This window comes from Crotalus tigris, unplaced genomic scaffold (genome assembly GCF_016545835.1).
Source record: "Crotalus tigris isolate CLP2741 ecotype Arizona unplaced genomic scaffold, ASM1654583v1 scf7180000024470.1849372, whole genome shotgun sequence".
Lineage (NCBI taxonomy): Eukaryota > Metazoa > Chordata > Lepidosauria > Squamata > Viperidae > Crotalus > Crotalus tigris.
In genome coordinates this window covers 613579-632482 of record NW_024100641.1, presented here as the reverse complement: position 1 = coordinate 632482, position 18904 = coordinate 613579, and the positions used below count along the sequence as shown (strand labels likewise).

General features: G+C 42.2%; 1 protein-coding gene and 1 long non-coding RNA gene across 2 annotated transcripts in view; one reads left to right on the top strand and one right to left on the bottom strand.

Annotated features, from left to right (window-relative positions):
* Positions 1 to 7058, top strand: part of LOC120303440 (G protein-coupled receptor kinase 5-like) — a 71540-nt gene extending 64482 nt beyond the window's left edge. Inside the window, exons 11-16 of the mRNA XM_039332979.1 lie at positions 671 to 760; positions 1878 to 2086; positions 2952 to 3089; positions 4388 to 4525; positions 4817 to 4948; positions 5970 to 7058. Coding sequence (XP_039188913.1) covers positions 671 to 760; positions 1878 to 2086; positions 2952 to 3089; positions 4388 to 4525; positions 4817 to 4948; positions 5970 to 6059 — 797 coding nt within the window. The 3' untranslated portion in view covers positions 6060 to 7058. The remainder of the gene's footprint in view (positions 1 to 670; positions 761 to 1877; positions 2087 to 2951; positions 3090 to 4387; positions 4526 to 4816; positions 4949 to 5969) is intronic.
* LOC120303442 lies at positions 31 to 16034 on the bottom strand. The gene is made up of 3 exons (XR_005555463.1): positions 14746 to 16034; positions 14362 to 14467; positions 31 to 159 (listed from the first exon to the last, which is right to left on the bottom strand). It is a non-coding gene; the product is annotated as an uncharacterized LOC120303442 (long non-coding RNA).
* Positions 16035 to 18904: the final 2870 nt, after the last annotated feature.

Below are 18904 nucleotides of genomic sequence, written 5' to 3'. Positions count from 1 at the left end.
GAATCACTTTTATCTACAAATGTCAGAGGTCACAGATCTTCCTTCATTTGAATAATCTTTAATGAAAAGAAGGACGAGGGGGGGGGGACATGATAGCAGTCTTCCAATATCTCAGGGGCTGCCACAAAGAAGAGGGAGTCAAGCTCTTCTCAAAAGCACCTGTAGGCAAGACAAGAAGTAACGGATAGAAATTGATCAAGGAGAGAAGCAACCTAGAACTAAGGAGAAATTTCTTGACATTTAGAACAATTAACCAGTGGAACCACTTACCTCCAGAAGTTGTGAATGCTCCAACACTGGAGGTTTTTAAGCAGAGATTGTACAACCATTTGTCTGAAATGGCATAGGGTTTCCTGCCTGAGTAGGGGGTTGGATTAGGAGATCTCCAAGGTCCCTTTCAACTATTCTATTCTATTCTATTCTATTCTATTCTATTCTATTCTATTCTATTCTATTCTATTCTATTCTATTTTCCATTCTATATTCTATTCTATTCTATTCTATTCTTGTTGAACTTTAGTGCCTCTACAACAACGCAGACACATTTTTGTGAAGATTAGAATTTCGGCCACTTCTGCCTTTCTCAGAGCTGTATCCATCATGAAAGATCACAGGATCCCCATCGTAATTTCATATCCTCTATGATCCCCTTCTCCCTTCTTCTATCTAGGGCATATACGGATCTCAGATCTGGGGCTGGCCATTAAGATCCCCGAAGGTGACACCATCCGTGGCCGTGTAGGAACTGTGGGCTATATGGGTATGTGTTGGAGAATTGCTCCAGGTCTTGTTATACTGCTGACTCAAGGAGAAAGCTGGCTCAATCCGTGGACCTTCTTTTGGGGTCTGTCCAACCACACAGGCTGAGAGGACATGGTACTTTAAAACAGGGGCAGAGGAGCTATTTTAGACTGAAAATCAAATTTCTATCACTGCAAGTTGGTCCTTGACTTGCAGCCACAATTGGGGCCAGAATTTCTGTTGCTAAGTAAGGCAGCTATTAAATCAGTCATGCCCGATTTTACAAACTTTTTTTCCATGGTTGTTAAGCAAGTCAGTGCAGTTTTTAAGTGAATCTTGTGGTCGTTAAACAAATCCAGGTTCCCCCCCATTGACTTTGTCAGAAGCTGGCTGGAAAGGTTGCCAAGTGCCCAAATTTTGATCACGTGACTTGTGGGGATGCTACAACAGTTGTATGTGTGAGGACCAGCTGCAAGTCACTTTTTTCAGTGCTGTTGTAACTTTGAGCCAAGATGGCACAGTGGTTAGAATGTGGTATTGCAGGCTCACGGCTCAGTCCAGGCGTTCGATCCTGACCAGCTCAAGGTTGACTCAGCCTTCCATCCTTCCGAGGTCGGTAAAATGAGGACTCAGATTGCTGGGGACAATAGGCTGACTCTGTAAACTGCTTAGAGAGGGCTATAAAGCGGTATATAAGTCTAAGTGAAGCTGTATATAAGTCTAAGTGCTATTGCTAGTGCTACTTGAATGGTTGCTAAACATATGGTTGTATATCAAGGACTGCCTGTATTATTATTGCTGGTTCTGTTGTTATGCATGTATAGGCCATTTATAAGTAAAATAAGGGGAAGAGTCCAACAAAATCTTATCAATCCAGAAATGGTTTGTTACTGCCTTTTTTTAAGCTTTCCAATTAAGACTACAAACCTAGACATTCTCTCATTCAGGAACTAACCAGGTCAAATCCTGTATCACTTTTGCAACCAGTCACTCCTAAAAAAGCAACACATTTAATTCCTTCCCCTTATAAGAAGCAAATTAGAGAAGATTCTTTCTCATAATTTGCCACCTGATCAAGTGCTTTACGTGAAATTATTGTCTCTGTGCTCTCTCCACCTTTCTCCTCCTCTCCCCAGCTCCTGAAGTAATTAACAATGAGCGCTACTCCTTCAGCCCAGACTGGTGGGGGCTTGGCTGCCTCATCTATGAGATGATTGAGGGCCAGTCACCATTCCGGGCCCGCAAGGAACGGGTGAAGAGAGAAGAGGTGGAAAAGCGGGTTCAGGAAGACCACGAACAGTATTCAGACAAGTTCTCTGAAGATGCCAAAGCCATCTGCAAGTCGGTGAGTGATGAGAGAAAGATGACAAAGAAGAGAAAGTCAGAAAATAAGCAGGAATCTTTGCCATGAGTCTGTAGTATCAGATGGAGAATCCTACATCCCTGGAGCTGAGATCACCTCTGGGTGACTACATGAACCCGTTTTGGCACTATCAAAAAGTAGTTTGCCATTGTCTTCTGCTGGGATATTGTTTCAGCTTCTCAGTTGAATTCTGCTTGGTCTGTCAAGTAAGGACCAGCTAAGAGTTTTGTGATCAGCCAAGATCGGCCAGGCAAAGCTGCTTAACTGGGCATAAATAACTTGTGTCCATGTGTGTATATACAGGTGCACAAGTGTGTATGGTTGGGCTCGGTTGGATAGAGTGTATTTAGTCAAGCAGTCCCAAATGTTACTCACATAAGCATACCAGATTCCCACTTTGCAGGGGTTTTCAAAAGCAATAGTATAAATAATTATTTTACATTAAGAGAAGCAGCAAGGGGTGCTTCTGATCACAGCCATGACATGCTATTGTTGTAATGCATGTTTAGACCTTAATGGAGTCCCCATTATTTCATTTCTATTGGTTCAATTTTTAAAATCAAGTTGACATTGATCATATATTTTTTTTTAAAAAAAAAGACTGATAAAGTGGATGGGTCCTTTTTCTTCTGCACGGACACTTTCTTTTCATTATAAGAAGTTGTATTTACAGGACCAAATATTTTGGACTCAAGTGGGTTTGAGAACCAACTTGGTTTACGTTCCATGGCAGAAACAGCCAACTTGGGCTTGGTTTACAAAGTCTGCTTTACAAAGTTCTGAGTTCAGCATTGTCACAGGCTTTACTTACAAGAAGTTCTTTTTTTTCTCCCCCTCCCCTCTTCAGCTCCTAACTAAAGACGCCAAACAGCGGCTTGGAAGCAAAGGTGAGGGGGCCGTCCAGGTGAGGCAGCACCCATTCTTCAGGACAATCAATTTCAAGCGACTGGAAGCTGGCATTATGAAGCCCTCCTTTGTGCCAGATGTAAGTTCTTACAAATAAGAGGGAGGAACTCAAGGAGTTGTTGTTAGTTGCGAAGTCATGTCCGACCCATCGCGACCCCATGGACAATGTCCCTTCAGGCCTTCCTGTCCTCTACCATCTTCTGGAGTCCATTTAAGCTTACGCCTATTGCTTCAGTGACTCCATCCAGCCACCTCATCCTCTGTCATCCCCTTCTTCTCTTGCCCTCCATCTTTCCCAGCATCAGGCTCTTCTCCAGGGAGTCCTTCCTTCTCATTAGGTGGCCAAAGTACTTGAGTTTCCATTTCAGGATCTGGCCTTCTAAAGAGCAGTCAAGGAGACAGATAGACAAATAAATGAGCAAATACCGTATATTATCTGCAGGGGTGAGGCGTTAAGCCAGTGCCAAAGCTTTCCTCTTTCTCCAGTTGTTGTTGCTGTTGTTATTCTGTATTGAGATTTTTTTTTCTTCTAAATTAAGGTTAAATCTATTTTAGGTTGTTTCTGAGTTTCCTGCTTCAGCAAAGGAGAATCCCCTGGTTTTTGACAATTGTGGATTCACAGTTTGGTGCCCCAAATGTAGCAAATTCTAGTTTGCTTCAAAATGAAAAGGAGGCAGGAAGTTTCTTGTAACTTTGGACCATGACCTGTCAAATCTGTGATACTTCAGGCTTTTAGTTGTCTTCTTTTTCTCTCCAGTAATGGAGATCTCCTCTTTGCTATCATCTTTATGGGAATCCTTCAGATCTTGAAAGGGTAATATCATATCCCTCTTCCTCACCCTGATCATGTCAGATTTCTTCTGCTTTTTGACATAGTATTGGTGTCCACATATTTTATCCATCATCCTCACCAGCTCCTCCCCCCTACAATTCCAAATCTGTCCCAAATAAACTAAATAAAAGAATAGAAATTATCTTATAGGATTCCTCAGTATCCACTGTAGGCATTTTTAGTTAGATTTAGCATCATGAACTGAGCTAGAAGGGACCTTATAGTTTTCTGGTTCAACTCACAGTTGAGGTCATGAATTTATAAAACCATCCCCAACATGTGGCCCTCCAGCCCCCCCTCCCCCACCCCTTTTAAAGGAGAATCCTCCACTATTATTCTGCCATGGCTTATTTATTATTATCTTCAGGAAACTATTCTTAATGGTCATTCTGAATCGTCTGTCTTTTAATTTCAGCTTCTTAGTCCCAGTCCTTCCTTTGGCTTTCAAAGGGAATAGATCCGTCTCTTCTTGCACATGACTTGCACATCTGGATATGTAGGTCCTAGAGATGACAAACTTACTGGAATCCTTGTCTTTCCCTTAGCCTCGGGCTGTGTACTGTAAGGACGTACTGGACATTGAACAATTCTCCACTGTGAAGGGCGTCAACTTAGACCAAACCGACAATGACTTCTATGCCAAATTTGCCACCGGTTGTGTCCCAATCCCCTGGCAGAACGAGGTAAGGAATGGACATTTGCAAATATTTATTTATCGATCAAATTTAAAAACTGCCCATCTCCCTCGTGGAGGGACTCTGTGCAAATCAGGGAAGAGACTGAGGTATAGTAGTTGAACACCACCTCTAAACTAAGAGAAGATCATTGGCAAAGCCTCTTGATCTAAGGAGGCACTAGAGCTGGGAGTCAGTTGTCCCAAATGTCCATGCTGTCCAGCTGTTTTAAGGATTTTATTATATAGCACTCTTGTTTCCCCACCGTTCTTACCAACGTAACTTCTTTTTTTTATCTAGATGATTGAGACAGAATGCTTTAAGGATCTCAACATCTTTGGACCAAATGGCACCCGATCCCCGGATCTGGACTGGAAGCAACTCCCTGACCCACCCAAGCGTACCCTCCTGCAACGGCTCTTCCGGCGTAACGTAAGATCCAATCTTGTTCCCCCCCCTTTTTTTGCTATATATCCTTGCAGCTGCCAACCCCATACTTAATGTTCTTCAGTACGACTTAACCTGAGTAAGCAATGCAGCAGTGTTGTACCTTCAGCTTCAAGATATTCTTTATGCACTTTGTGTGTCAGAAGTTTATTTTTGAATGGATATACTTCCAGGTAAACACGCATATGGGTCTTCTCCAAACTGGCCACCCACCAGATGTGGGGACCTCAATTCCTGGAACTCTCAGCAATGGCCATGCTGGCTGAAGAATTCTGGGCAATGAAGTCCCACATTTGGAAATCACTCAGATTGGAGAAGCCTGGAATATAGGACCTCTGCTGGAGACAGGAGACTGGAGGAATGTTATGTGGCTCAATGATAAAGCACTGCAGGAGTTTCCAAGTTAGATCTCTGGGGTTCTATCTTTCCTGAAACTGTGGAAAGCTGTTGCCAGTCAGCCTGGTCAATATTAGTCTAAATCAGTGCTTCTCAACCTTGGCAATTTTAAGGCATGTGGACTTCAACTCCCAGAATTCCACAGCCAGCATTGCTGGCTGTGGCATTCTGGGAGTTGGTCCACATGCCTTAAAATTGTCAAGGTTGAGAAACACTGTCTAAATCATTGTTTTCCAACCAGGGCATCTTCCAGATTTATGCCGTAACTCCATCAATCCTCAGCAATTGCAGGCTGGATGGGGAATCCTTGAAGTTGAAGTCCGTACATGTCCAGAAGTTGTTGTGGTGGGGGAATTCTGGAACAGTGGCCCAAAACTGAATTAAGCAGCTTCTTGGGTTCCTTAAGTCTTTGGATTCTTCTGCTTGAAGAATGGTGGCAGATCCGTAGCTCTGTGGTTGAGCAACTGCATGGCACAGATAAAGCCTTGGGTTTTATTGCTGGCCTCTCCAAGAACAAACAATGAGAGAGAGCTTGCCTGTTAGTCATGCTAAATAGCAGACTTTTCCTCTCCACACTCACCTTTTTCCCTCTCTTCATTTTTCCCGATAGCCAAGTGACTTCACCATCAGCACCAGTGTACATTCCAACTTGTCGGCAGCCCCCTCGCCAGCTTGGTCCATGGCACAGGCCCCCTCCTGACCTCTGGAACTAGGCCTCCTCCTTTGCCTTCTCAGGATTGCCTTAGGCTGACACGTGGGAGTCCCCGTCTTGGGCCAGGCTCTGTGACTGCTGGGAACTGAAGGACCACAGCCTTCCAATGGGCCAGAAGACCTTTGCCCCCTCCTGGTGCTGATGTGGATTGGGGACACGGAGACTCTTCTTGTTCAGAACCTTGGCTGCTACTCGTTGACAGGGTCTTCCTTCATCTTTCTGTACTTTGACTGCACAGGGAGCATCGACGGCTCTCCCCGTTCTGTTTGTCTCATCACCTCCTGACCCAGCTTTCCTGGGAGATCAACTGGGGAGAGGTACCCGAGAAGGAAGGATTTAAAAACAGAAAGAACCACCAATGATATCTGGAGATGGCAGAGGTGAGGGCTGGAGCCTTCAACTGGAGAGAATAAGAAAACACACAGCTTGGACACAGTTGCAATGGGGATGATAAGAAAGACTCCCCACTCTCGCATTGGCATTTCCAGAGACTCACGGATAAATGTGTGTTGGTTTGTGTGTGGATGTGTATGGAACTTCTAACTCCTTGGAGTTCATTCAGGGTTTTTTTCCAAGGATCTCTCCCACCCTCACCATCAGTTCTAGAGCCTGGGGCCATTGGAAAGACAAAGAAGACAAAGAAAGTTGAAGAACAATTGATTGTCTTTCTTTTAGGACATTCTTTCTTGGCTGATCATCCTCTAGCCTGCGCTGGACTGCCCAGCACCTGTCATCCCTTAGCAATACAGCCTTTAGACCAGATGGTTGGGCAGGGTCAACTGGAATCCAGGAAGCGTGGAAATCCCCAGGTGCAGAACGCTGCTTTAGAGGCACTCAATATAGGAAAAGACAGAGAGATGGATGATATCTCAGCCTGCAGAAAGTCTTTCAGTGTTCCCAAACCCTGGCTTTGACCTCAACCTGCAGTGTTGAAGATGTATTTTTAAAATCCTACATATTTTAGCTTTTATTACAATTGTTTCCATAGGCCTGTCTACTTGTTTATTTTATTTCTTTTCCTTTATGCCTTTGTATTTCCCCCATCCTCACATGACCTTTCCTTTTTCTCACCCTGCCTAGTTGGATCCTGATGAACGAAAGCAGATGCAGGGTCTAGCCTGACTGCGATCATATGCGCAAGTACGATGGAACCAGATGATTTCATCTGATTGGTTCCCAAAAGATCAACATCCAAATGGGATGATAATGGAAAGACCAGGCTGCAGGTGGACAATTGTCTTTTAAAACACTCCTCTGCGTTAGAAAATAAAACTTCTCTGCAAGTAGAAAAGCAGAATAAAGATTGGGTTAAAGTTTTAAACTGTAATATTCTGGATTTCTGCTTTCAAAGAAAGTCCTCTACCCCAAGTACAAGACTCAAGTGCATTGGGTCTATTTTAATTTTTCCTCTAGGCTGGGGCAGGACTGATACAAAAGTCAATGAAACCAACCAATTGGAGCCAAAAGCTTAGCAAAAAGGAAGGGTATTTTCAGAAAAGAAATGGAATTTGAGGTCACAGTGCTGTCTTCAAAAGGCCGATTTTGATTACCCTCATGCAGTGGCCCCCAACTTTTTGGGCACCAGGGACTGGTTCTGTGGGGAGATGACTGTGGCCCTGTTTCTGGCACGTCACAGCCCGATGCCGGTTCACCGACCAGGGGTTGGGGACCCCTGCCCTAATGTGCTTCATTTCAGGGAAAAAGGGTCATTTGGTTGCTGCTATTGCTAAATAATTGGAAATCCCCGTTGCTTCTTTTCTTTGAAAATGATAGAAAGGATGATGTAGAGAGAAATGAATGGGGAGAGCCTTTCTCTCTGGACTTAGAAAAGAAGCAAGAGAAGGGGAAAAGACAACAGAGGAGAGGAAGTAGAAGACTCACTATAGGGAACCTTGTTCCCACGTTTCTCCAAACCCAAAGCCGGAAACAGGTCCCTGTGTTGAAAAACAGCGTGGAAGTTCAGGTACCTTTAGCTCTCCAGAGGCTGGCGAAGCACAATTCTCAGCATCTCTTACTTTAGCCCTTCCTAGGTGGCCCTGCTGGAAATTGTCATTTTTAACAACTATAGGTTTTCTACTTCTAAATAGGGCTAGATTTTCTTTAGCTTATAATATACCTACTTTAGCGCTCCAGTTTGACTCTGTTTCCCATCTTCACTTCTTTTAAAATTGTGCCATTTGTATTTATGATCATAGGAAGCTCTGAAGCAGGGGGTCTTCAAACTTGGCAACGTTAAGACTCGTGGACTTCAACTCCCAGCTCTGGCTGGCTGAGGAATTCTTGGAGTTGAAGTCCACGAATCTTAAAGTTGCCAAGTTTGAAGACCCCTGCTCTAAAGGATAGGATACTGGATCTGTGGGCAAAGTTGCTGCTTTCTCTTCAAGTTGCCACTGTGTGATGCTCTTTCACTGTGGCTCTTTTCTGTGGCTCAGGCTGAGACCAAAACAATGCATCCGTTCTAAGATAACCACAGGGAGCTTCCCAAATTCTGAGGCTCTCCCTTCCAAAGTAATTTGCAAGGGGTTGGCTCTAAATCTGCCAAGGCCATCACATGTTGCTAAGGTCGGGGGGAGATAGGTCTATTTTTACTCAGAATTCCTTCTGTCTTATCTTATCACTTGGCTGTTGCATGACCTGCTGAGGGAAAGACTTGCTCTCAGTCTGGTACTTTCTTTTTTAAATAGGCAGAGATGTCCTTGGAATAGGAAGGACTTTCTGGGTGAAATATCAGGGAAACTCTGCAAGCTGGTTTCTCAGCAGTCAGACTTCAGCATAGGAATTGCCCTCTGGTCCTCCAGCGGCAGGTGTGAAAATTCGGGCCCACCCTTGACAAGCTGAGCCCCACTGAGCAGCTTGGCCCAAAGAATGAAGCTCATCTGTTCATTAAATCCCAAGTTTTGGCAAGCCCCATCTAGAAAGTTTGATTTCTGGAGGCTCAACTCTTTAAGGAAGACCAGAGGCTCTTTGAGGCTAGAGAGATAGGGGAGAGCTTGGGGCCTTCCTCCTGTGCAAATGTCACCCTGCTGATATTTTGGATGGATGCCTGGCTTTTATTAAACTGTATGGTAAACATAGTAGAACTAGGAAGAAATTGCAGTCTTTGTCTCTGGACGCGATTGTTTAAAAACTGCACAGATATGGATCGTGATCAAGGAAATAAAGACTTCTCTTAATGCCCAAGGTAAACAACTGAACTTCCTGAGCTATTGGCATTTTTCCACTCCTTTACTTTTACTTTTTTGGAATCTCAGTGCCTTCTCTAACTTCAGTTGCCCCTAACTAAATCTGTAGAATGAGCTCTTGTTTTAAACAAAACAGTCTTATGTTAGTACAAAAAATAAATAGGCATAAAATCCTGGCATAGGGCCCACACACCCACTTTGCATCCGTCCTCTGCCCACTAGGGCCCTTCCAAAAACATAAGTGCTACATCTGCCCCCCCCCCCCAAGTTGCTTGCTTTTTTTCCAGGTGCCTGTCTAATGCCATTTCTCTAAAAGGTCAAGCAACAGATGATTGCAAAGAGACGGAACCGCACAGGTGGGTGGGTGGCTTTGCCTAGAGAAAACACACAGCAGCAAACAGGACCAAGCTTTCTTTCCACCTTCCATTTTTGTGCAAAAGCCGACTCTCCCTCCATTTCTTTTTCTTAATATATAATTCAGCTCCAGAAATTAAGCGGTGCCTCCCTCCCCTGAGCAAATTTCATATGTGGGCTGATGGATCCGTAGCTGCCTCCTGAAAAAGATTGGGTTGGTTTCTTAGGAGGATTGTGTGAACCAATCCAAAGAAGTTCCAAGCAGAAGATGTGGACCCTACTTTTCTAAGAATAAATGGATTTGGATTGCTTTGACGAAATCAAGAACAGAGGTTCTAGAAAGAACCTCTGCTCTAATATTAACAGATCAGGCAGAAAATTGCTCAGGTTGTTGTAAAGATCTATGGGCAGGTTCCATGCCAGATTGGGCAAGTATTTGGGGAAAAGGTACAATGGAATACCCCAAGGGGTAACCAATTAACTGTTGAGCCTTTATCAGCAGTCTAAAGCAGGAAGGTCTACCATAATGGGAGAGGCTAGATTAGATATCGTTGATCTTTCTTTCTGCTCTGATTAAATAGCTTATCCTCTCTGCCATGTGTTGACAGTATACTTGAGGCAGGGTGCGTGGTGCTCATACTAAAAGACATGCATATAGCTTTTCCACATGAAGGAAGGCCAGTCCAAATCCAGCATCTTCAGGCAGACATGATACTCTAATAATGATCTCATCCATGCCTGCTCCCCTTCTTAAAGAGGTGGATAAGATTCTATTGCCCAAATGGCTTTGGACAAGTAGTCCTCAATCTTCCATTGCTTAGCAAAGTGGTTCTTGAATGAGTCATGCCCAATTGTACAACATTCTTTGCCACAGTTCTTAAGCCAATCCGGCTTCCCCTGGAGTTTAGTCCTTGGAAGTTGGCTGGGAAGGTCCCAAGTGGTGACCCCCGTGACCCCAGGATGCTACAGCTGTCATAAATACATGCCGGTTGCCAAACGCTTGAATTTTGATCAGATGATTGTAGGGATGTTGCAACTCTTCTTAGTCGGATCAGTTGTAGGTTACTTTTTTCAGTGCTTGTTTTACCTTTGAACAGTTGCCAAATGGATGTAAGTAGAGGACTACCTGTAGGTTGCCCGCTGCCCTCTTGTACAGTGGTTCTCAACCTTTTTAATGCCGCGACCCCCAACCGGTCATAAGTCGAGGACTACTCAACCGGTCGTAAGTCGAGGACTACTCAACTGGTGCAGCACCGTTTGCAGAATGGGACTTTTGGCAGGCTCAGCAGGGCAGAGACAGCCTGGACAATTCCTATTGGCTTTTGAAAGCCAATAGAATTAGACTCTATTCAAGAGAGTCTATTCTATTGGCTTTCAAAAGCCAATAGAATAAAAGGGAGTAGCACAGCTAAGGAAAAGGGGAAAAAATGGCAGACTGCGTTGTTTGGCGACCCCCGTGAAATGGTCGTTCGACCCCAAATGGGGTCCCGACCCACAGGTTGAGAACCACTGCTCTAGTAGAAGGAAAGGCTATCTCAGGATTAATGCCAATCTTACGCATTGCACAAGATTTTGGAGATCCTGCTAATCGAAATAGTAGAATCTCTTGACATATTGACTCCTAGTATTCTTCCAAAAATTTAACTAATAGAAAGGGAAATGATTCTATAGATCATAGGTCATCCAATGAACAGTGTTTATATCATTTAATGTTAATTCAGTCTATTAAATCAACTACAGGTTTGGTCTAAAATAGGTCAGCTGCTGCTGGGCTGTACCTGAACAAAAATGGTCACATATTGTGAGCCTTCTGCCTAAAAATCCCTTAGGTCAATCCCCATCACATACTTTATTGTAGACCTCTTTCTCATGTACACGTAGCTACAGACAAGGAATGGGTGAAACAAAATACAACTTTCTGCCAAAATCAGAAAGAGAGAATAAAATCTTATTTTCTGAAATTGTGATTCGCACATCACGCCAAGCCATAAAACGGCTGGCTGGTTTGGAGTTTTACTGTAAGCTGTGTTTGCAGCCAGGTGTAGCTTATTTAATAAGCTGTGGCTGTACAATGGCCTAGTGTGATGGGTGATCCTCATCTATGTGAGGATCACATAGATTGGTTCATCCAAGTGAACCAAATAGGAAAAAACGTGAAAGGACTGTAAGCAGAATATTAAGGAATTATTGCCTTCTCAGTCTGGGAAGCACAAAAGGAGGAAATATTTGTGGGTCTAGTGACCCTTTTGACTTCAGACCCTTAGACTTTTTTGTATCTGCCTTTTCTTTGTACATCAGGGTTGTTGGAGTTGGTTTAACGCTGGCTTTTTATTTCTTTCTCCTTTTTTTACACTGTTCATTTCTGATCCTGCAGCATTTGGGCTGACCTCTCGGGTTTTTATTTTGTACATTTGTAAATATTTGTATGTTGAATGTTTGGATGTACATTTTTAAACTTGAAAAAAGCTGCAAGCCAAGCCATGTTTGGAAAAGTGCCCCTGATGCATTGGGGGTATTTTTTATTATTGTTATTATTATTATTATTATTGGGTATATGGAGGGAGGTGGGAGGAGAGAAAGGAATCAAAGCTTATTCTAATATAAAGTCCCTATTCCAGTCTAAGGAAACCAGAGCGGAGAGGGGGGAAAATTATCTCGGTCAGTCAACTGGGATTTCTTCTCTTCCCAATTTTAAAATTTCATACAGTATATATGTACTACGGTTGCTGTTTTTTTCTTGTTACTTATTCCCAGGGCTGTGTGTAATCTGCACTGAATAAACATATACACCAAATCTCCACCAAAAAGAGTTGCATTCTCTGAATTTACCCAAGAAAGCCAGTTTGATCTAGTGGTTAAGGCACCAGACTAAAGACTGGGAGATGGTGAGTTCTAGTCCTGCCTTAAGCATGAAAGATGATTGTGTGACTTTGGGCCAATCACCAGGAGTTCGAGTGAGTTCTTTGTTGTTGTTGTTGTTAATTGCGAAGTCGTGTCCGACCCGTCGCGACCCCATGAACAACGTTCCTCCAGGTCTTCCTGTCCTCTACCATCTTCTGGAGTCCATTTAAGTTCACGCCTACTGCTTCAGTGACTCCATCCAGCCACCTCTTTCTCTGTCGTCCCCTTCTTCTATTGCCCTCAATCTTTCCCAGCATTAGGCTCTTCTTCAGTGAGTCCTTCCTTCTCATTAGGTGGCCAAAGTATTTGAGTTTCAACTTCAGGATCTGGCCTTCTAAAGAGCAGTCGGGGAGTGAATTCTAGTCCTGCCTTAACCTTGAAAACCAGCTAGGTAATTTTGGGTCATGAAGATACTGACAAATCTTGCCAAGAAAACTGAAAGAATTGCCCAAGCAGTTACCAGGAGTCAAACATGACTGACACATACACTTAAAAAGGGATGGTAATGAAGTAATACCCATATTCATTACTTAAAACCCTAATGTTCTGAAGGTTAAACATGCTTTTGTTTTTTTATAACATCGATATATGCAGCAGCCAGTGGAAGTTCTGTATAGTATCTGGTTACTGAGAAGCATAAGATTTTTACTTACTGTATATGGATCACTAGGAGGCAGAGTACATCCCTGGTTTCAACCTGCTTAAGATTTATCAGATGTACATAGTTCCAGATCTGTTTATGAGACTGAATTCTTCTAATAGGGATTGAACTCACGGGCTACTGAACTTGAGAAGACAGTATACAGTATTGTCCTCTGTACTGTTTCAGGGAAAAAAATATATACAGTCTGTCTTTAGAATGGAGTATAAGTCTATCTTTCTTTCTTAAGCTTTCAAACTGGAGAGATGTATAGCTGCTCTATTGTGTTCTTGTGTATGAAGTTATATGTTTGATGAGACTCCAAACAGGAGAAAACCATCCCTATATGTCTCTTGGAGGTTCCACTGAAGATTAGAGAAAAGGAAGACACAGAATATTTTCAAGTATGGGATGTATTTTATCAATGGCTAGAAAAACGGGGTAGAGACTAGGAATTTAATATGTGTTGTTATGTAAAACAAATGGACCCAGACAACATGTTGTTTACTAAGCACTTACGAACTGTAAACTCAGAAAACTAATAAAATGTTTAAAAAAAGAATACAGCCTAAAATTAACCACTGTTACCACTGCTACTGTGATTTAAGGACAAGGCCAGCCTGACAGTAGTAAAAATGATAAAAGATAGCTAATTATCTGCAGTTTAGGGCATTCCCTAAAGGACCTCAAGAATTTAATATTTACTTTAAGGCTAGGAGCAGAGTCAAGATAGATGAGTGAACTTAGCCTTGATAAAGTTCTAAAATATGCAAGGTGAAGCAAAAAAAGTATTTTTTTTTCCTGATGTACTTGCTTACATCTTAGAAATAAATTCAGGAAATTAGAATAATGGATCAGAAAAGGGGAAGGTTCTTTTTCAGAAACTGTGGCAAAGTTGCAACAGCTGTCTTCACTGTCTCTTTCTGCCTGAGTTCAATTCTGTTTAAGAAATTCAAGGTTAATGAGCTAAGGAATAAGTTCACTGAAGTTAGTTGGCCATTTAAATGAGTACCTATAAGCATGTTTATCTAAAGATTCTACAGGAACAAATGTTTCCAAAGATTGCCTTATCCGAAGAAAAGAAAGGAGATATAAAACATGTGTAACTAGTTTATTATTCTATGTATGGAACTAATGGCATTGAATTTAATAAAATTCACTTCAAGCAGAAATGTCAAGGACCAGCTTTTTAAGCTGATGAGTAGATACTCACAGGTAAGCTGTGTGCAACTTATATTCTGGCTTAATTATGGAAAAGCCTTTTGAAGGATCCTCATTCACTTTACTTTGATCTCATTGGGCAGGGAAGATGTTCTATCCTGAGACAGATATAATGAAGAAAATGTATTATTTTTTTTAGATAAACAGAAACGTTATTGACCAATATAAGTATGCTCAACAGAATGGAGAAAGCAAAATTAACTCCTAACAACATGGAGAAAGAATGGAAAAAGCAAAGTTAACCCCCCAACAACAATAACTATTGGCAACCCTTGGTGGGCCAAGATATTGCATAATATAGCAAAATTTTGCTACTTTAGAAAAATAAATTTATCTTGGCTGTTGAACAGATAAATGAAAATAAAAATTAGCATACAGTTAATTATTTCAGTGCCTTCTTTGATTGGACCTGTATGAAGACTGGAACGGCAGATGGCAGCATTTGGCTGAGTTTATCTCAGCTTGGAGTCAAACCGGGTCAGGAATAATGAATAATGGGATGAGACACCTCCAAGGAATATCAGTGTAGACTCTACTGGGAACAACAACAAAAAAATAATCTTGAAAAAAAGCCATGGCAAACCACATTAAGAATTTGTTGATTTGTCTATGTGAAGTCATTGACGGTCAAAGTGATCTAAAGGTGATGGTCTCTTTTAATGACATTGATTTCTTTAGAGTTTCAGAGACTTGGGGTGAAAGATATACACAAGGAGATACAAATAGATATTGTAGATTCAACACAGTCATAGACTGGTGCGGTATAATGAGCTGCTATGTAATACAGATTGAAATAACTATGAAATGTTTGAAGGAACTCGGGGAAATAGCTCCTTTAAGACCATGGCCTGGAGCGACCTACATTTCTGCAATCTTGAAAGAAATGTGTCTTTGGGATATTTTATCTGCAGCAGCAATCCCAAGGTTTCCAGCAGGGATTCCTGTGGGCCAGAGTGTCTTCTCCTGGGTGAAGAGAAAGTCCTGTCCTTGGAGTCCCTTTGCCACAAATCTGAAATGCTCTGCATGTTTTGGGTTCCAGGATCAGACTGGATATCTTTGCATATCCAAAGACCTTTATCTGAATTCTTCTTTCACTAAATTCATAGTCTGAGGTGAGAGGAAGGACCAAAGGACTGACAGAGCAGCAGAGTCAGTTGGTAGAATGTTCTTCTCAGATGCCTCCTTTATATTCTCACTGGTGCCAGATGGAGACCTTTTTAAAATTTTCACTGTTTGGATTTTTATCTTTTTATTTCATGAATACATGAGTATGTATGTATGCATGCAATTAGCATGGAAGTGGCTAGTCAACCTATTTTGGAATGAGAGTTCCACATTTTATTGATAAACCAGCCTTCCACAACCCAGCCGTGTCTGCTCAAGGACCCCAAAATGACTTATCTTGCTTTCGGATTTCCCAATGTTTTGGTCAAGCATTTCTTCTTAATAGTAGGCAGATCTTCAGCCAAGGCCAAATTGTCTAGTAGGCCAAGATTTATTGGTTCCTGTTGTCCAGCCTGCTTAAATGGCAAAAAAAAAAAAAACATGGAAGGATTTTTGAATCACCCTCATCTTCATTTGCAAAAGTTTTTTTAAAATAGTGGAAGAATCATTAAAATAAGATCAAATAAATTATAAAGTTTTAAAATAAAACATAAACCTACAAAGAAGTGAGGGTATAGGTCAGTGGTGGCGAACCTGTGGCACGGGTGCCAGAGGCAGCCCTTGGAGCCCTCTCTGTGAGCACACGTGCCGTTGCCTCAGCCTTGCCTCCCCCGTGACCCCCTCCTCTCCAGCAGCCCCCCTGAAGGAGAGTCGCCCCTGAGTGTGGCCCACACGGAGCAGCGCAGCCAAGGACATGGCAGCCAGGCAGCATAGACAGCATATGGCAGCCACACTCTGTTCTCACATTCCATCATGCAGTTGATGCTGCTGGGCTGCCTAGGCGATCTGCAGCAGATGTAAACATAACAATAAAAGATATACAAAAATAAAGCTATGCTTTAGCTCTATTTATTAAAACAATATACATGAAACTATATAGATCATTAAATTATATAAATGAGTTATGGTCACAAAAGGACAGAAGAAACGCGTCTATTCCCAAGCAAGTTCATCCAGAGTTGTGCTGCTTCCCATTCAACTCTTATACAGTTTACTTCTTTGTAAACAAGGAAGCTTTATGGATATAGGTGTGGCTGTAAAGCGGGGGGGGGGGCTGTTGTTGCTTGATCACAGTTTTATTTATTTGTTGGTTTATTAAATTAACACAGCCTTGGACTGCTCAGTCAAGGCGAATGACCCGCCCGGTCCATTGGGACATGCTAAATTTTCCTTCAGTGCTGTTATGATGGCTTTGAAGGTCATTGGTACAGCGAGCACAATATGCTGAGGCCCTTGCATAGTTTTTGTCAACCTCATGTTTTCTAGGCAAGGAGCCACAGCTCCCATAATCCTTAGTCACCAGCGACACCTTCCCTCTTCCTTCCTTCCTTCCTTCCTTCCTTCCTTCCTTCCTTCCTTCCTTCCTTCCTTCCTTCCTTCCTTCCTTCCTGTCCTCCCAAAAGCTGGTTTTGAGGGTGCCTACTTTACTTCTGTGAAGGATTTTATATTGATTTAGTTCTTTCATATAGATGTCCAGCACAACAAACCCAAGAGATAGGCTTTATCACACTGGGCAGAAAACCAATTTTTTCAGGCCTTGTGCAAGGTCAGCAAGGTTAGCTTAATCTAAGATGGAATGATGTTCCCCAGGATAGATACCAGGGCAGAAAAAGGTCTTCTCTTGGGCCCTACTAGTTGACACTCCTGATGGATCAGGCTGGGCAGGTAGAAATAATGGTGGGGGAGAGTTCTTGAGACATTAACTCACATTTGTTATATTGCTCTTCTCATAAAGATGCCCAGCTGCATTTATTAATTCCCCATCTAGTCAGATTTCCTGGTCACCAGATCCATTTTATTTACAATAGTTACTCTCCAACTAGAGCAGTGGTTCTCAACCTTTTTAATGCTGCGACCCCCAACCGGTTGTAAGTCAAGGACTACTCAACTGGTGCAGCACCGTTTGCAGAATGGGACTTTTGGCGGGCTCAGCAGGGCAGAGACAGCCTGGACAATTCCTATTGGTTTTTGAAAGCCAACAGAATTAGACTCTATTCAAGAGAGTCTATTCTATTGGCTTTCAAAAGCCAATAGAATAAAAGGGAGTAGCACAGCTAAGGAAAAGGGAAAAAAAAGGGCGGACTGTGTTGTTTGGCGACCCCCGTGAAATGGTCGTTCGACCCCAAATGGGGTCCCGACCCACAGGTTGAGAACCACTGAACTAGAGTAATTTAATTTCCTACTTGTTAAGGCAGCTATGTTTGGTTTGACTATTTGGAAAATACGTTGTATCTTCAACAAGCCAGTTTTACAGTTTTGGAATTTTAATGTTTATTTGCTGTCTCATAGTTTTCTTTCACTGGTTAATGACTCTAATAAAGCATTACTTTCTCTGGATCTAGCTGAAATCAGAAAAAAAATCAGCTATTAAATGGGATGTATAGTAGTTAGACTCATCTCATTTGCCAAGAAAGTTATTTAGCTGCCATCAATTTGAACTCCAGGGGATGTTCGGAGGGGAAAGTGCTTGCCCCAACTTGTCTCAGCTATAATTTGTAATTCTTCTAAACTCATTTCAGCAATTTATGTTATCCAATTCATGAATCTGATCCATTCTGTTCCCTTCTTTCTCTTCCACTCTTCAGGCAGCCCCACATCCTTGGCCAAACAGAAGACTTCTCTGTCCTTCCCTCCTTTCCCCAACTGTTCAAGAGAAATCCACAGACACTATAAAACAAGAGAGGGAAACTATCAAATGCTAGAAAGTCTGATCAGATTCCTGCAGGCCAGATCAAAATTTTCCATCTTTCAGATACAGCATTTAGTTGTTTTTTTTAAAAAAAAACACACACAGTTTTATGCTTCTTGCCTAGAGGACTTAAACCTAGAGGGCTACTGAGGGAATTTGAGAAGAAAATCTATAAGAACTATAGCACAAGACACATCAAGCAACATGTCCTCAGCCAAAGAAAAGCAAGACAGGAGATACTGGAATATTCAGTGTTTAATATATGGATGATCTTCTTAGATCATCTTTTCCATTGTACATCTTCCGTTCTACAAGGGAGGTTCTTCCTTCACATGTTATTACATACAAAGAGTAAATTAACCTTGTTCGTTCTGGTGCCATTCAGACATTTTGAGTTTCAAATCCCACAGTCCATTGTAAGCATGCTAGTTGGGGATTATGACATTCAAAGCATCTCAAGGGCCCTGAGATGGAAGAGAGCAACTTTAGAACAATCTCTGCCATTAGCATTATGAATGTTCTGATCCAAGCTGGGGTTTATTCTGTTTCCCTCTGCATTTTAAAATCACGTACTAAGTATGTGTTGCCATCTTCCATTATTTTAGCTGGTTTCAGCTTTTGGTAATTATTGTTGCTTTCTTTTGGAACTTGTTTAGAACTATACTCAGTAAGAATGTGTGAG